Source organism: Artibeus jamaicensis, unplaced genomic scaffold (assembly GCF_021234435.1).
Source record: "Artibeus jamaicensis isolate MK-2021 breed Jamaican fruit bat unplaced genomic scaffold, CSHL_Jam_final scaffold_3222, whole genome shotgun sequence".
NCBI classification, from domain to species: Eukaryota; Metazoa; Chordata; class Mammalia; order Chiroptera; family Phyllostomidae; genus Artibeus; species Artibeus jamaicensis.
In genome coordinates this window covers 1,550,411-1,566,726 of record NW_026522038.1, presented here as the reverse complement: position 1 = coordinate 1,566,726, position 16,316 = coordinate 1,550,411, and the positions used below count along the sequence as shown (strand labels likewise).

The window sequence follows — 16,316 nt, the reverse complement described above, 5'->3', positions numbered from 1 at the left end:
TCCATTCATTTATTCATTCAACGATCACTGGGCATTTTCTGTGTATCAATATTATGGTAGGAATACAAAAGTCAAAAACATGGTTCCTTTTCTATGCTCTACTAATAGTAATGACAGAATCCAAACTATTTAATACATTAATTAACTCAATGTGGGAATTGTTTACGTTTAAAAAACTCATGAAGTTATTTCCTGTGCCTAACGTGTGTGACTCGCTGGGGGTATAAAGAAATGTGAAACCCTGCACACCACTCAACTTTTTGTTTCTGTGTGTATGACCACCTTAGATACCTCATAAGGTGGAATCATACAGTATTTATCTTTTTATTACTGGCTTATTTCACCTAGCATAATGTCCCCAAGGTTCATTCACATTGCAGCATGTGATAGGATTTCCTTCTTTTAAAAGGCTGGGTAATATTCCATTGTCCCTGCATATGTACACTGCACTTTGCTTATCCAGTCATCTGTCCAGGGACACTGAGTTGTTCCCACCTCTTGGCTAATTTGAATAGTGCTGCTATGAGCATGAGTGTGCAAATATCTATTTTAAGGTGAGGAAATTGAGCCCCAGAGAGGTTAAGTAACTTGTTTCTCCTTACACAACATATTAAGGATCCTTACTCAGTTTGGGGCCTCCATCCCAAATACTTCTACAGATACATTTCCGGTCATTTTATTCATCTCACTGGTCCAACTAAATATCTTTGGAAATTAGAGCACCATAGGGAATGAGCATGTATTTAGGATTTATTTGATGTCAAAATCTTTTACATAGATTTTTTTCCTTGACTTCATCATTTAATTCCCCCCTTTAATTTAATACAATACATTAATTTAATTTAATGTAAGTAGCTCTTATCATCTTCATTTGCAACATGTCCAAGATCACCTAGCCAGCAATTCTGGATGATTTCTGAATTTAAGTCTGATTCAAAAGCTCACACTCTTTCCATTACATCATGAATGCTATGACTTTCAACCAGCATCTTTGGGGCTAGAAGGAACCTTACAGACAATCTTCTTTAAATTAAGGATTACTCTTAGGATCACCATTGCCTTATGAGAAAAAGAAATGAAATACATGCTGGTCGCACATAAAGAAAATGCCAAAGGAAAAAAGATAAATACATTTTTTCTTAAAACATTCTAATCCACAGTATTATATGAAATCTAATTTCTAAACTATATTTATTTATATATTTTAAAATTATTTAGTTATTTTTAATCCTCACCTGAGGACATGCTTTTATTGATTTTACAGACAGAAAGGTGGGGGGAGGAAGAGGAGGAAGAGTGGGGGAGGAGAGAGAGAGAGAGAGAGACATCAAATGGCCACCTCCCATACATGCTGTGACCAATGATCAAGCCCACAACCTAGGTATGTGCCGTAACTGGGAATTGAACTCACACCATTTTGGTACATCTGATGAAGATCCAACCAACTGAGCCACCTGGCCAGGCTCTAATTATTTTTCAAGCATCTGACCCAGAGAATTTGTAACATGATACACATGATAGATTTATTAATACACACTAGATAGATTTGGCAACTGTAGAAAGAACAAGAAGACATCAACTATGAGTACGTAATGAAGGCTAATGTGCTGGGGGAAAACACATTTAACCAATCTTTGGCTGGCATGACAGCAAATGAGTGTTTCTCTGTCTGACCCAAGGAATTCAGAACTGTGGTTTCAACAAGTTTCTTAATATCTACCCCTTTCTCTGTATGTACATCAAATTCTAATAAAATATAAAAATTGAGGCTATTAACTTATTGATTGGCCAAGGTCATGCATATTCCAAAGTAAATGTATTTTCTATCCAGATATATGCTACAGAACTCATGGTCTATAAATTAAGGGCCTTTCCCTTTCATTTTCTTCAATTAATCTGTACATCAATAAAGGTTCTAGATATGATACAGGGTGCAGCCAAGGGGGGGACAAAAAAAAGATTTGGAATGGTGTCCAGAACTCAAAGGAATATTGGAGAGACATATAAGATGTCCTCACCGCTTCCCCCCATAGGTGTGAGTTGGGGGAAGGGACACATGTGGCAAGAACATGCAGAGCTGTTTTGTACAGCCACAGCCTTGCAGCTAATCCATGGCCTGGTCATTTAACATATCTATAACCTTTGGCAGGTCACTTGGATGTGTTAAATGGCTGTGGCCAGGCTTGGAGCTAGGGGGATGAAGTCACTTTCCCCCAAGATGTAACTGGGGGCAGGTCCCCCAAGTTACAGCACCTGCGTGGGAGCTTGGAGAAGATTGGCTCTAGGACATGGGGCCATACCTGCCCAGACTAACAATGGCAGCCCAGTAAACTTGTCATAATACAGAAATACTGGCAGGTGTAACTGATCATGGGAGGAATTGGAAATAGGGGTACAGAGGAAGATTGGTGCAGGGATTTAAACCCAGATACGGCAGCCATTGAGGGAGAGCCATGTGGATTTGGGCAGAGTGAGGACTCCCTCTTGGTGAGGTGAAAGAGGGAGCGAGGGAGCCACATGGTTTTGGCTGAGTGCAGACCCCCTCTTTCCCAGGTGAAAGGGAAAACCACAAAGCTTTGCCAGAATGGAGATCCCTGCAGCCAGGTGAAGAAGAAAGACACATGCTTTTGGTGGAGTGTGAACCCCTGCAGCTTTGGTAAAAGAGGCCCACGCGGCTTTGGGTGCTCCCTTTGGCCACGTGGCCTGGAAAGCAGGAGAGACTTTGACTAGAACTTGGTACAAAGAACTCTTGCCAGTGGACTGTGAGAAGGTGCCACATGACTTTGGATTAACTGGAGATCCTGCCTGGACAGTGACACAGCTCATGGTGCCAGCAACAGACATGTGCTCTTTTCCTGATTTATGGTACCTGGAGTTTGAACAGTGGGCAAAGGGAGCGCTGTGTGTATAGGTGTATACCCTAAAGAACTTTGATATTTTAATGGAGGCATTAGGCCTGAATAGCATTAAATAAACATTTCATTTCCTTTTCACAAATCTCTGGCATTGAGAGATGTCTTTCCAATTGGCACTGGACAGACAAGCCCAGTAGGTATCAGTATATCATACTTGGGAGGGGCCCCTGTTGTTCTGTAGCAGTTTTTTTTGGCATCCCTAGGTGGGCCAAGTATTGCCTCTCCTTAGACCTCTGTTTGGTAACAGTTACAATACTTATCCTATCATGTAAGTTAGCAAAATAAAACTGAACAGCCAAGAAACTCCAATCCACACCTTTGCTATATGTAGTAGTAAATAAATGAAATTAATGTCACTCATTCTCATAAAGTCTTTCAACTGGCAGCTTTTAGATAAGGCAAGACTCTAGATAATCTAATTTCTAAACTATATTTATTTATATTTTTATAAATTATTTACTTATTTATAATCCTCACCCGAGGACATGCTTTTATTGATTTTACAGACAGAAAGGTTGGGGGAGGAAGAGGAGGAAGAGTGGGGGAGGGAGGGAGAGAGAGAGACATCAAATGGCCACCTCCCATACATGCTGTGACCAATGATCAAGCCCACAACCTAGGTACGCTGATAAGATGATAAGCTGATGCAATATCTTTTCATTCTTAGGGAATGAAAAAAAATATATGTTGACTCTTCTCTAAGAGACTATATATTAATAAATATTTTAATAATTAATAAATGTTGATAAAACATGTTAATTTTAATATAAGGCACATTTTAAAATACAATAAACCTATACTTTATTCATACCCCCAAACTAAGCTTGTGTTAGATGTATTTATGACTCTAATTTTCTTTGGGATTCATTGAACATTTATTATCCTTTTTTCTAGCCCTAAGCATGCACATAGGTGTTATTATTCCCTATTTTACAAAATGGCTAAGTGGCTGGTCCGAAGCAACAAGTGATGAAGCCAAGATTTAGATTCAATCTGTCTGACACCAAGCTTTATTCTAGTTCTTTATGTTCCCATTTACGCCTTTTATAGATGTGGCGAGTGCACAGAAAGTCACAGATGGGCTTTAGTGCCAACTCACACAGTAACTAGCTATGCTCCCATGCCCCTCCTAGAGCCTCAATTCGTCCATCTGCAAAGCGAGACGGTTGACCTGAGTGAGCTCCCAGTCTGCCCCAGTCCAATCATGCTCTGAGCTTTTCGTTCTCAAAGAGAGATTCTTAACCAGATGTTTTAGACAAAAACAAAGTTGGTACCAACTGTGTACCCATGTTCCCCCTCCTGAAAAACTTTCATGTAATTATATTATAGGAATTGGCTTCAAAATGCAAGTAATGTTAAAAGGCATGTAATTACAAAAAGTCTCTTGCTCTGTACATACTCTTCTATCCCTAAAAGAAAATCTGGTGACCAAAGCTAATGAGTTCACCAAATCAACTCATTAGTTTTATTTTCTGAAGTCCATCTGTTTTTCTATATCATAAATGTATATTGCTTTCTCTTGATTTGTAAATATTAGACATCATTCATTGATTTCCTGTTATGAGATATTAGGACTTTTTTTGCACATTTAAACACCCTTTTTCCTTTTTCTCATTCTCTATTATCATCTCCAATTTTTAGCTGTGTTCATGCAGTGTTTTTATTATTATTCCTTTGTATATAGTGTTTACTGCTGAGTTAAGTGTGCTGTACATTTTTTTAAAAAATCCAAGACTTTCCCTACCCGCTCTTGCATTGGCTACCACTCCTTCCTTTTTCTTATTTACTCTCTTGTTTTGTGAGGCAAATCTAGTAGTTTCTTGATGTACGTTTTCTTGAGACCTGGAAATTTTATTACTTTCATATATGATTGATAGCTTAATTAGGTAGAGAATTTTAGACTGAAAATTTTCTTTTAGAAGTTTATAGTCTGCCTCACTGCCCTCCACATTGCTCTTGAGAAGTGCGATGGCATTTTAACTGCAAATTTTTTGAATATGGCCTTTTCTTCCCCTCTCTGGAAACTGTTAGGAACTACTTTTTACCTTGGTATTCTGAAGTTTCACAACAATGTGCCATGGCTTAAGTCATTTTTCAAGTGAGATTTTTCAATCCTAAGAAACACATTATTTTTGATACATTATCTTCTTTTAGTTCTTTGATATTTCCTCCCTACCATTTTATATGTTTCCTCTTTCTGGCTCTTCTATTACTGAAGCATTCATTGGTCTTTGTGAACTGAACCTCTATTTTTTAAAAAAATAATAACTTCTTGCTCTTCCTTGGAGCTGCCCAGGTGGCAGCCATCTCCTACTTGGCATCATGGCTTCCCTCACACCCCCTGTGAAACCCAAGATTGTCACAAACAGGACCAAGAAGTTCATCTGACACTGGTATGTTAAAATTAGGCAGACCTGGCAGAAACCCAGAGGTACTGACAATAGGGTGTGCAGAAGATTCAAGGGCCAGATCTTTATGCCCAACATTGGTTATTGGGAGCAACAAGAAAACAAAGTATATGTTGCCCAGTGGATTTCAGAAGTTCTTGGTCCACAATGTCAAGGAGATTGAAGTGTGTTGATGTGCAATATATCTCAGTGTTGAGATTACTCGTATCTCCTCAAAGAACCACAAAACCAATGTGGAAAGAACGGCCCAGCTGCCCATCTGAGTCACCAATCCCAATGCCAGGATGCACAGTGAAGAAAAGGAATAGACTGATTGTGTACACAGTGTATTTGTGTTAACGAAACCATACAATTCTGAAAACAAAACACCTTCTTTCCAATTCCTATTTCTTTGTCTTTGTTTTTTGTTCTATTTTTTCAGATAACGTTCTACATTTCATTTTTTAGATTTCTACTTTTTTTATTTAGATATATATTCATATTTTTAATTCTCAAGAAGTTCTCTGATAGTTAATTTCCTTTTTTATTCAACCCTTGTTTCATCAATGCATTATCTTTTCTGATCTCTCCCTGAATCGGAAGATCCTTTTTCATGTTTGTTGCTTTGGTTTCTATCTTCTATTTTGGAAGTTTACCAAATTTGATATTCCTTGGCTATCAATTCATATTAAGGAGCAAAATCACTAAAAGCTAATTGGAAGTTCTGAATGAAAGGTTTGAAGACTTGAGGGCTTCACTAGTGTTTGATCAGGTGACCAGCTGGTTTCCGTTTCAATTACAGCTATTGTATCTGTAATTCTTTTCTCTGGGAACAGTTCTGATTCTGCAGAGGAGGATCTTTTAATCCATTTGATTAAGGAGATGATTCTAGCTTCTGAAGTTCTCGGATTAAAAGCAAATGGCAGCAAGGGGAGGGAGACGTTTTCTGTTGCTTGGTTTGCAGATCCTCACGTAGTTCTTGTTCACCGCGCACCACCCTCGCCCTTCTTTGTGCCTCATATCCCTCTGCTCGGAGGTCTCCGATTGCGTGTCTTCATAGAACACACTTCCAGGTTCCGCGGGAGTTGGGGAGAAATAGTTACTTGTCCACACAAGATGGGGGTGAGAATCTGGGCCCCTAAATCTTTTAAATTAAATGTGATTTCAGCCCCTTTTCATCCCCTTTCTCTGTGGTTTCTGTTATCCTGAATTCCTGAAATTTTCTGGGATTCTGTGAGAGCAAAGTGACTTCTGAGAGCCTCTTGCCAATCCCTCTCCCCATGTATTGAACTTTGATCTTCCTCTTCCTTATATAAGAAGTTATTATTTTTCTTCCACCTGCTTTCTGCCTTCAGATACTGTGGTTCAAGTAACAGAGTGTTGAATGTAATTTCATTAATGATAGACAACAATTTTTCTGGTTCTTGTTATTGGGGGGCATGATCTTTCTTGGGGAGAAGGGGTTTGAAATGTCTCTATCCACCCTCTTTACCTGGAAGTCCCCCATTTGCCTTAATGATTTTTCTAAATCGTGTTTGCAGAATATATAATTTCTCAAGCTCCTTATCTTTTAAAAAGGATTATATAAATTACCTATCAGAAGGGTTACTTAATTACATTCTATAATTGCATTAGCATCTTCTAATTGTACACTAACGTACATAAATAGAAATGTGCTCCTAATTAAGCACTCAGCCTTGATAAATCATAATCATATTAAAATTTACATGGGTAAAACAGAAAAAATTAAATACAGATAACTTGAAAATAAACTGTTCTGAGATATACACACACATATATATATGTATCAGATCCGATATATATATGTGTGTGTGTATGTGTATGTATATATATTCTTTTTCTTTTCTCTTTTTTTTTAATCCTTCTGAGGACATGTTTATTGATTTTAGAGAGTGGGAAAGGGAGAGACAGAGAGGGAGAAATTTCAATGTAAGAGAGAAAAATGGACTGGTTGCCTCTTGTATGCTCCCTGACTATAGACCCAACCTGCAACCTAGGCATGTGCTATGACCAGGAATCGAACCTGTGACTTTCACTTTACAGGCCAATGCTCCAACCAGCTGAACTACACTGGCAAGGGCAGTTTTTATACATGTATTGTCAATATAAAAATGTTCACTCTACTGTTAAATCAACACCTTATTCCCCAGTTGAGGTGACTATATATTTATTTCATTTCATTTGTTATTTTATTTTTTAAATAATATTTATTTTTAAAAGTTAACAGGTGCATATAACAGGAAACTGAAAAACACAAGAAGGAAAGAACAAAGTCATCCACAACCACAAGCAGTTTGCAGTTTGACATGACCTCAGTCCCCTATGTATCTACACAACGAAGCTTTCATTTTTGTGTAATTAAGATCATAAAGTTATAAATCATGCTTTTTCACACATCAGGAATATTTACCATTTCAAAGTCTCAAAAAATATGACTGTATTTTATTGCTGGAATTATTCAACTAAAGCATTTTGGACAGCAGGTTGCTTAGCACTGACAGTTTTGGTTTTTTACTGCAAAGCATATTTTTCATAGTAATGGCCCTTTCTGTCATATTGCTTGACAACAATGTCTGTGTAATATTGAGAGCAGAGGTATTGATACCCATTGTGAATTAGGCCTTAAAAGTATAATCCAGGAAAGTAAGTTTTCACAATAATGAGGATTATTTATCCCACACTAGCCAAGAAGGCAATAATAAACCTCTTTTTAAAAAATAGCTTTCAAACGTCTACTTTTTAAAAGTCCCTCAACACTCCACTCCTCTGGCAATCATCAGTTTGTTCTATGTATTTGTGAGTCTCTTTCTCTTTTATTTGTTCATTTATTTTGTTATTTTAGATTCCACACATAAGTAAAATTATATGGTAATTGTTTTTCTGTCTGACATATTTTAATTGGCATACCCTCTAGTTCCAACTGTGTTGTAAAAAATGGCAAAATTTCACCCTGATTTATGGCTTAACTAATACCTTATTGTATATATATACCAATTTTTATCATTTCATTAATTGACAGGTTGCTTCCATATCTTGGCTACTGAAAATAATGCTTCGATAAACAGAGAGGTGCGTATATCTTTTCAAATTAGTGTTGTAGATTTCTTCCAATAAATACCCAGAAATAGGATTGCTGGATTGTATGGTAGTTGTATTTTCAATTTTTTGAGGAATCTGTGTACCATTTTCCATAGTGGTTGTACCAATTTACATTCCCATCAGCAGTGCATGAAGGTCACCTTTTCTCCATGACCTCACCAACATGTATTGTTTGTTGTCTTTTTCTTTTTATAATAGCCTGTTGGACAGAAGTGAGGTGATATCTCACTGTAATTTTAATTTTAATTTCCCTGATTAGTGATGTTGAGTGTCTTTTCATGTGCCTAGTGGCCATCTGAATGTTTTTTTTGGAGGAATGTCTATCAGGTTCTCTGCCCATTTTTTACTGGGTTGTTTAATTTTTGATATTCATTTGTAGAGGTCTTTATATATTTTGGATATTAACCCATTATCTGATATATCTTTTGCAAATATCTTCTCCCATTCAGTACATTGCTTTTTTTTAATGATTTCCTTCACTGTGCAAAAAAACTTTCTGATTTGATGCCCCATTTATTTTTATTTTGTTTCCCTTGCCTGAAAAGACAGATTAAAAAGTATTGCCAAGGCCAACATCAAAGAGTTTACTATATATATTTTCTTATAAGATTTTATAATTTCAGGTCTTATATTTAAGTTTTTAATCCATTATGAGTTTATTTTTATATACTATATAAGAAGGTGGTCTAGTTTCATTATTTTGCCTGTAGCTGTCCAGTTTTCCAACACCACTTATAAAAGACTGTCTTTTCCCCATTTATATTCTTGATTCCTTTGTCATGGATTAATTGACCATATAAGCAGGATTTATATCTGGGCTCTCTATGCTCTTTCACTGGTTTATGTGTCTGTTTTTGTGCCAGTATTATACCGTTTTAATTACTATTGCTATATAGTACAGTTTGACATCAGAAAGCATGATGCCTCCAGCTTTGTTCTTCTTTCTCAAGATAGCTTTGGCTATTTAGAGTCTTCTGTGGTTCCATAAAAATTTAGGGTTGTTTGTTCTAGTTCGGTAAAAACTGTCATTCTTATTTTTGATAAGTATTACATTGACTTTGTAGCTTGTTTTGTAGTATGGACATTTAAAAAATATTAATTCTTCGACTACATGAGCACAGGGTATATATTTCCATGTATTTGTGTTGTCTCTAATTTCTTTAGTGTCACATTTTTCAGAGTAAAAGTCTTTCACATCCTTTGTTAAATTTATTCCCATATTTTATCCTTTTTGATGCTTATTGTAAATGGGGTTATTTTCTTAATTTCTCTTTCTGATAGTTTCTTATTAATGTATAAAAATACAACATATTTCAGTTTATTAATTTTGTATCCTGCAACTTGACTAAATTTATTTATTAGTTCTAACAGTGTTGGTGGAGCTTAGGGTTTTCTGTATATAGTATTATACCATCTGCATATAGTGACAGTTTCACTTCTTTCTTTCTAATTTGGATGCCCTTCATTTCTTTTTCTTGTCTAATTGCTGTGGCTAGGACTTTAAATACTACATTGACTAAAAATAGGAAGAGTGGGCATTCTTGCCCTGCCCAGTGGCTCAGTTGGTTTGGTATTGTCCCACAAAGCAAAGGTCACCAGTTTGATTCTCAGCCTAGGGTGTGGGTTTGGTCCCTGAATAGGGCATGTACAAGAGGCAACCAACTGATGTTTCTCTCTCACATTCATGTTTCTCTCCCTGTCCTTCTCCCTCCTTTCCCCTATCTAAAAATAAATAAATAAAATATTTTAAAAAGAGTGGGCATTTTTGTTTTGTTTCCGATTTTAGAGGAAAAGCTTTTAGTTTTTCACCACTGAGTATGATGTTTGTTATTTGTTATAAAAGGTGTTTATTATGTTGAGATCTGTTCCCTCTATATCCACTTTGTTGAGAGTTTTCTGTGGGAGGGCAGATACAAACATTCAATGTATAAAACACAATTCATTGTCATACAGCTGCATATATTGAAGCTGAAATGAAAAAACCTTCTTGGATAAATTCTACTTTCGAAAGCATTTTATATTTTTCTCAGGACATTAAGAGTCATTATAATCAAAATCAGAATAAATCAATTAAAAGGTACTTATAATCAAATAGTTGTTTTGAAAGAAATCACACATATAATATTTAAATAGTGTACATATATCTTATATGTGCAGAATTCTTTTAGATATATCATAGTAATCTTTCTGACCCTATTAGCCTTTTTTTGCTAAATAAGCTAACTATAAAATATTAAACATAAATATTTATTTCTTCTCTCTTGTTTATATTATTATGAATATAAAAGTAATAACATTAAATTTGGGATATTTTGAGAATACTAAAAATAATAAAGAACAACATTATTATACAGTATATAGAGCTAGCCACCTTTAAAAAATACATATTAGCAAAATTTCTTTCCATCCTTACATTGCAGTTTTTACATGGCTGATAACACACTGCAGAGTAAGAAGAGAAGAGGCTCAACAAACTGAGTATTTCCTATGTTCCAGACAACCTGCTAAGTGCATCACATATATGGTATCAACATGTTATGAACCATGTATTTCCATTTAATAGATGGAAATACTAGGACTAGTTAGTTGCCCAAGGTCATACAGCCAGTAAGTAGCTGTTTGTGTGTAGAAAGGACCAGGCTATGCGCCAAGGCCAGCTTTTACTTGCACTGTGGTTGGGGGAGCATCAGCTAAAATCTCAAAGCTCCAGGAGATCCACCCACACCAGCAGACTTCCTGTTATACTTAATCACTGACTCAGTCTCTAGCATTACTCCTCAGCAGCCTGGCTTAAGCTTCATCATGTAGGGCAAAAAAAGACTACTGCAATTGGGGTTATTGCTCCCTCTAGTGCTGATGCTGCATGGAAGGAAGTGCTTTGCCCAAGAAAGATGGCTTCTGCAGTATGGGGAAGGACTTATCATAGAGGTCCTGGCAGCTGGCCCTTCAGCTCTCTCCCCAGATTCTCCTCATGGGTCTCTAGTCTGCTCTGCCCTCACTGTGCTAGAGCCCAGGGTAAGTGGCTACAACGAAAATTATCTGTTGGCCCTTTAAGAGGCTCTCTACATATCTAGCCATCTCTCCCTGCTGGACAGAAACCCCACTACTTTTCATAGCCGGATGGTATTTATGTTCCTTTTCTGGTTTGATGCTTTAGGCTGGGAACCCCAACTTGGGGTTTAGACCTTATTCTTCTCAGGGGGAGTCCCCCGGGCTGCTGAAATATCCCTTTGGAACTTCAGCTGCCACCTATGGGAGTCCTGCCAGCCTTCTTGTACCTTCACACTTTCTACCAGTCTCACGGTGGTGGCGTGGTCTCTGCCATCTGTCCTTGGTTATAAGGCTTCTTTCCAGCTAGTGCTCAGTTGTTTATTCAGGATGATTTTTCTATAATTGTTGTAATTCCAGTTTGGTCCCAGGAGGAGGTTAGTGTAGCTTCTACCTATTTTTCTGCCATCTTGCATCTTTCATTATTTTATTTAGTATTGTAACTAATTTTTCATATCTTTAGCAAATCATTGCAAATATCATATAAATGAAAATTTTCAAAGCTATTGTATAATTAAGTCCATCTCACTGAAACCTTGTAGTCAATAGGTAACAATATTTCAAAAATCTTTGCAAATTTTAGAGCAAAAATGAAATATTGCTATTCGAATTGAAATGGATTTGGGTCAGACCAGTGTGGCTCAGTTGGGCATCCTCCTGCAAAGCAAAGGTCTCTGGCCAGGGCACATGCCTGGTTGCAGGTTCAGTCCCCAGTGGGGGCACATTGGAAGGCAACCAATCTATGTTTTCCTCTCACATTCGTGTTTCTTTCCCTGTCTCTCTCCCCTCCCCAGATAAACAAACAAACAAACAAACAAACAAATAAACAAATAAATAAATATTTAAAAAAACACATTAAAATGTATCTGGTTACTAGAGACTTTGAATGTTTTTATAGGCTTATTAAGAATTTGTATTTCTAAAGAAATATATTTCTCAAATAAGCACAGTGTAAATCAGAAACTACAAAGGGACTGTTTGGAACAAACACAGTTATTACCTTATTGATTCTCATTATAAGAGGGAGGCACATTAGGTGGGGGTATTGGAAAACATTGTGGAAAGATCAGAAAATGTTTACATTTCTTTCATTATTTCAAATAAACTAGTTTAACAAAATTAGTAAATCTATCCATTTTTGCCTGATATGGTTTGTTGTACTAATGGAGACACAAGTAGTAATTAGTATTTTTGTCTTATATATAAGTTATTTGTTTACAATTCCTAAAGATAGTTGGATCTAAGACTTTTAAAATTCCCTCCTTAAAATCATATTTACACCATTAATTTTTATATCTAAACCAAAAGAGGAAGAGAAAAAAGCATTTACTAAATAAACATAATTGCCATCTAAACCCTTATTTGGAATATCACAAAATCAGAGATTAATGCAGTTTTAATGCATTTCCAACACCTGCCTATTCTGATTTCCTCTCTAGCTGCACTACTTTCATTAGAACCTATTCAGTACAACAGCTGGAGTCACTGATGCACTCAGCATGATTTATCCAGTGACAATACCTCAGTTATTGTCCCAGGGCACATCATTTTCTTGACAGTAAATCTAATTTTGGTTTGATGCTCCTCCAAGTTATTTTAAATCATTTTCTATATATCTGGACAAAGGTAATTATGAAAGTAAAAGAAATTATAGATATATTATTATGAAATGTAGAGACAATATCACTTCCAAAAGACCATTTACATTTTAGGTGCTGTTAGTAAATTATGACTTTGAAGTTTACAAGAACATGCCACAGTGATTTACTATCTGTAAATCACAGAAAGAAGAAGACACATATGGTTATAAACTTGGGATTTTGTGATCTGAGAGGTGAGTAAACAGGCAGCAATGCTGTGCTACCTTATGCATCCTGCCCGGGGTGTCCTGTGACACAGGCACTGTCTCAGGGACTCATTTAATGGGGGAAGCTTTACTCTTTGCCGCCATGTTTCTGTACAACTTAAGCTGCACACAGATATATATTTAACTTGAGTTTACTGGATTAGATGTCTACACTTTCCTTCTGAAGAATTACCTCATTAACAGTTTTCTTAAAGTTTACTTTTCTTTTCATGGGCTTGAAAGAACCAATCTAGATCATGTCTACAAAGGACTTTTCAGGTTGTAAAAACTAGTAAGACACCCCAGAAATTTCCAACAGTTGATACTTCAGAAATTACCTTCATTGGAAAAAAATCGTAAGTACTACAAAAAGTCTGAGCTTCTGAACCTGGACAAGAGTTCCAGCTAGAGAAGCCTACTGTGTGTGTTATGTGAACATATGCAGCTGAGCATGCGGAACAGCACAACCTTCCTGGAAAGTGATTTGGCAAATGTATTAAAAGTCTTAAACATCTTGATGCGTAAGATATATACCAGTGTATTGTAACAATTACACTGTAATGACATGAAAAAAGGAAATGATTAATTGCTAGGGAAAAGATTTGTGAATTAAAGCAGGATCAATATAGTATAATCTCAGTGATGTTAACATGTGTGTAAGTATGTATTTGTATGTGTGCGTAAATATCTGAAGAGCAAAGATTTTGGGCAGGTATCCCCCTATTCATTTCTTGGTAATGAAAGTATTGGTGGTTCTTCTTAATATTATTATGTGTTTCTCTCTATTGAGCATATAGTCCTATAATAATCAGGAAAATGATTTAAAACAAATACAAGGAAGAGACAGCAACAACATTGATGTCTTGGTGAAACTCAAATTCCACCATAGCACACAATCTTGTGTTTAAATGAGCTGCAGAATCATGCATCTTAGGTCTTTTTAGTAATGTCAAATAATACTACTTTGGTTTTAAGGTTATAGGAACATTAATACATTTTCTGTCTCTTAGAAGCTACAAATACATGCAGATATCAAATCCTAGCAAAAGTAAATATTACCTAATGGTAACTCTGGTATCTACACATTACTAATCTGTGTTTTTCATTATCTTCTTTTGTTTTTCTTTTCTTTCATTATCTCTTGAAAATGTAGAATAAATCAAGAGAAGTCATCTTCATTAGCATTCGTTCATTCACTCATTCAATGAATAGCTATATTTTAGGCACTTGCTGTGGGTCGAACATTGTGTTTAGGAACAGGGGATGCTGCAGTGAGGAAAATAAAGTTCTTGTGTAGTTGAGGCACAAATGTCATCTCTGTCATGTAATGGCAAATTTTTATAAATAAAATAATATCACTGGTATGCTGTGCTCTATAGATAACAGAAAACAAAAATTATAAATTTCTTTGTTTAGAAGAGAATATAGAAGTATTCTTTTCAGGGGTGTCTAACCTTTTGGTGACTCTGGGCCACACTGGGAGAAGAAGAGTTGTACTGGGCCACACATTAAATACACTGTGACACACAATCACAAAAAAATCTCATAATGTTTTAAGTAAGTTTAGAATTTTTTGTTGAGCCACATCTCAGGGATCCTGGGCTAAACTGTGGTCCATGGCCGCAGGTTGGACACCCCTGCTATCTAAGGCATATAATTTTTCTTACTTATTTAACCAAGTAAATTGAAATTGCTCATTACTTACCCCAATATTAAACATTCCTATAAAATACTCCATATTTGCTTGAATAAACCAAATGTTGCTTAGACCTAGCTCATCACTTCTTCTCTTAGCACGAATTAATGATAATTCCTTGTTTTCTATTAATGTGACCTAGATTTCACCAAGGAAACAAAGCATATTCAGGAAAATGATTCAGACATTAGGGCAAAGTATTACTACTGTATTTCATAGCTTTAATAATATAGAATATATTACATTGACCCCCTAACCTGTGCCGAGGAGTATGTCAGATAATATGGTACAACAATGAACAAGGTCCTTGAACTCTTGAAAGCTTATAGTTGTAGTGATGTAAGTGAAGCCAGCAATTATAATACAGTGATAAGAACTTAATGAAAGAGATATAATATGTTATAGAGCACCTAAACTTGATGACTAAAGCAGGTTTTATTCAATTAATGTGGAAAAGTAACCTATTAACTGAGGCTTGAACACAGTAGAAATTAGCTGGGGCACTGAAGGAGTGTTTCAGGCAAAGAGAGAAACATATATGAAGGCTCAAGGTGGGAAATGTACTGTGTGTTTAAAGAACTGAAAAAATAGGTATGGTTGGGGCACAGTACGTGATGGTGATGGTGGGGAGTGGGGGGCAAGGTGTAGAAGGTGGACACCAGGCTGGAGAGGCAAAAGGAGCCAGATCATGGGGGGATGGGAGAAGTTTCATGCTGCAATGTATAGTATGGATTGGTGGGGGTGAGGCAGAAGGCAGTGCAACCTTTAGGAGTCTCTCCAATAATCTAGGCCAAGGCAGATTGGAAAAGATCATTGGTTTGGATGGAGAAAAGTGGTCTGTACTAAGTCACTTCATCACTATCTTCCTAGTTCTACCCCAATTTTGTCCTCATGCTTAACTTTATAGAAAAATCCTGGGTCCCTTTGTATAAAAAAGCCTGTCCAAGTGTACTTGGTGTCAAAGGTTCTCCCCTCTTTATTTTAGCCAAGACTTCCCCTTTCCAGTCTGAATATCCGTTTCCAGGGTAACTGTTAGGAAAGGGAGAACAGACGGCATGTCCCTGATGCTGTTTCTCCGGGATTCTAGTCTGTGCGCTTTCTTCCTCTTCCTCCAACCACACTACTGTTGCTTTTCTAAATAATAAAACAGACACCTGTCTGTTTCTCCCAGGAGTCCTTATTTATTTGACTCCTTATTTTCTAAGAAGGTAAAAGAGTAATAGCATCCCTCCAAGTGCCATCGTTCTGTGGCACATCATTTGCACTGGTCTCTGAGTTCTTCCACATTTTTCTCCTTGGAGTGG

General features: G+C 36.5%; 1 protein-coding gene across 4 annotated transcripts in view; it reads right to left on the bottom strand.

Annotated features, from left to right (window-relative positions):
* Positions 1 to 16,316, bottom strand: part of GSTCD (glutathione S-transferase C-terminal domain containing) — a 153,929-nt gene that overhangs the window by 18,990 nt on the left and 118,623 nt on the right. For 3 of the 4 annotated variants that reach the window (XM_037154449.2, XM_037154452.2, XM_037154453.2), the window contains exon 8: positions 15,022 to 15,150. The exons of the other annotated variant lie outside the window; for it this stretch is intronic. In XM_037154449.2, the coding sequence (XP_037010344.2) occupies positions 15,022 to 15,150 (129 nt within the window). The remainder of the gene's footprint in view (positions 1 to 15,021; positions 15,151 to 16,316) is intronic. 4 annotated transcript variants of the gene reach the window in all.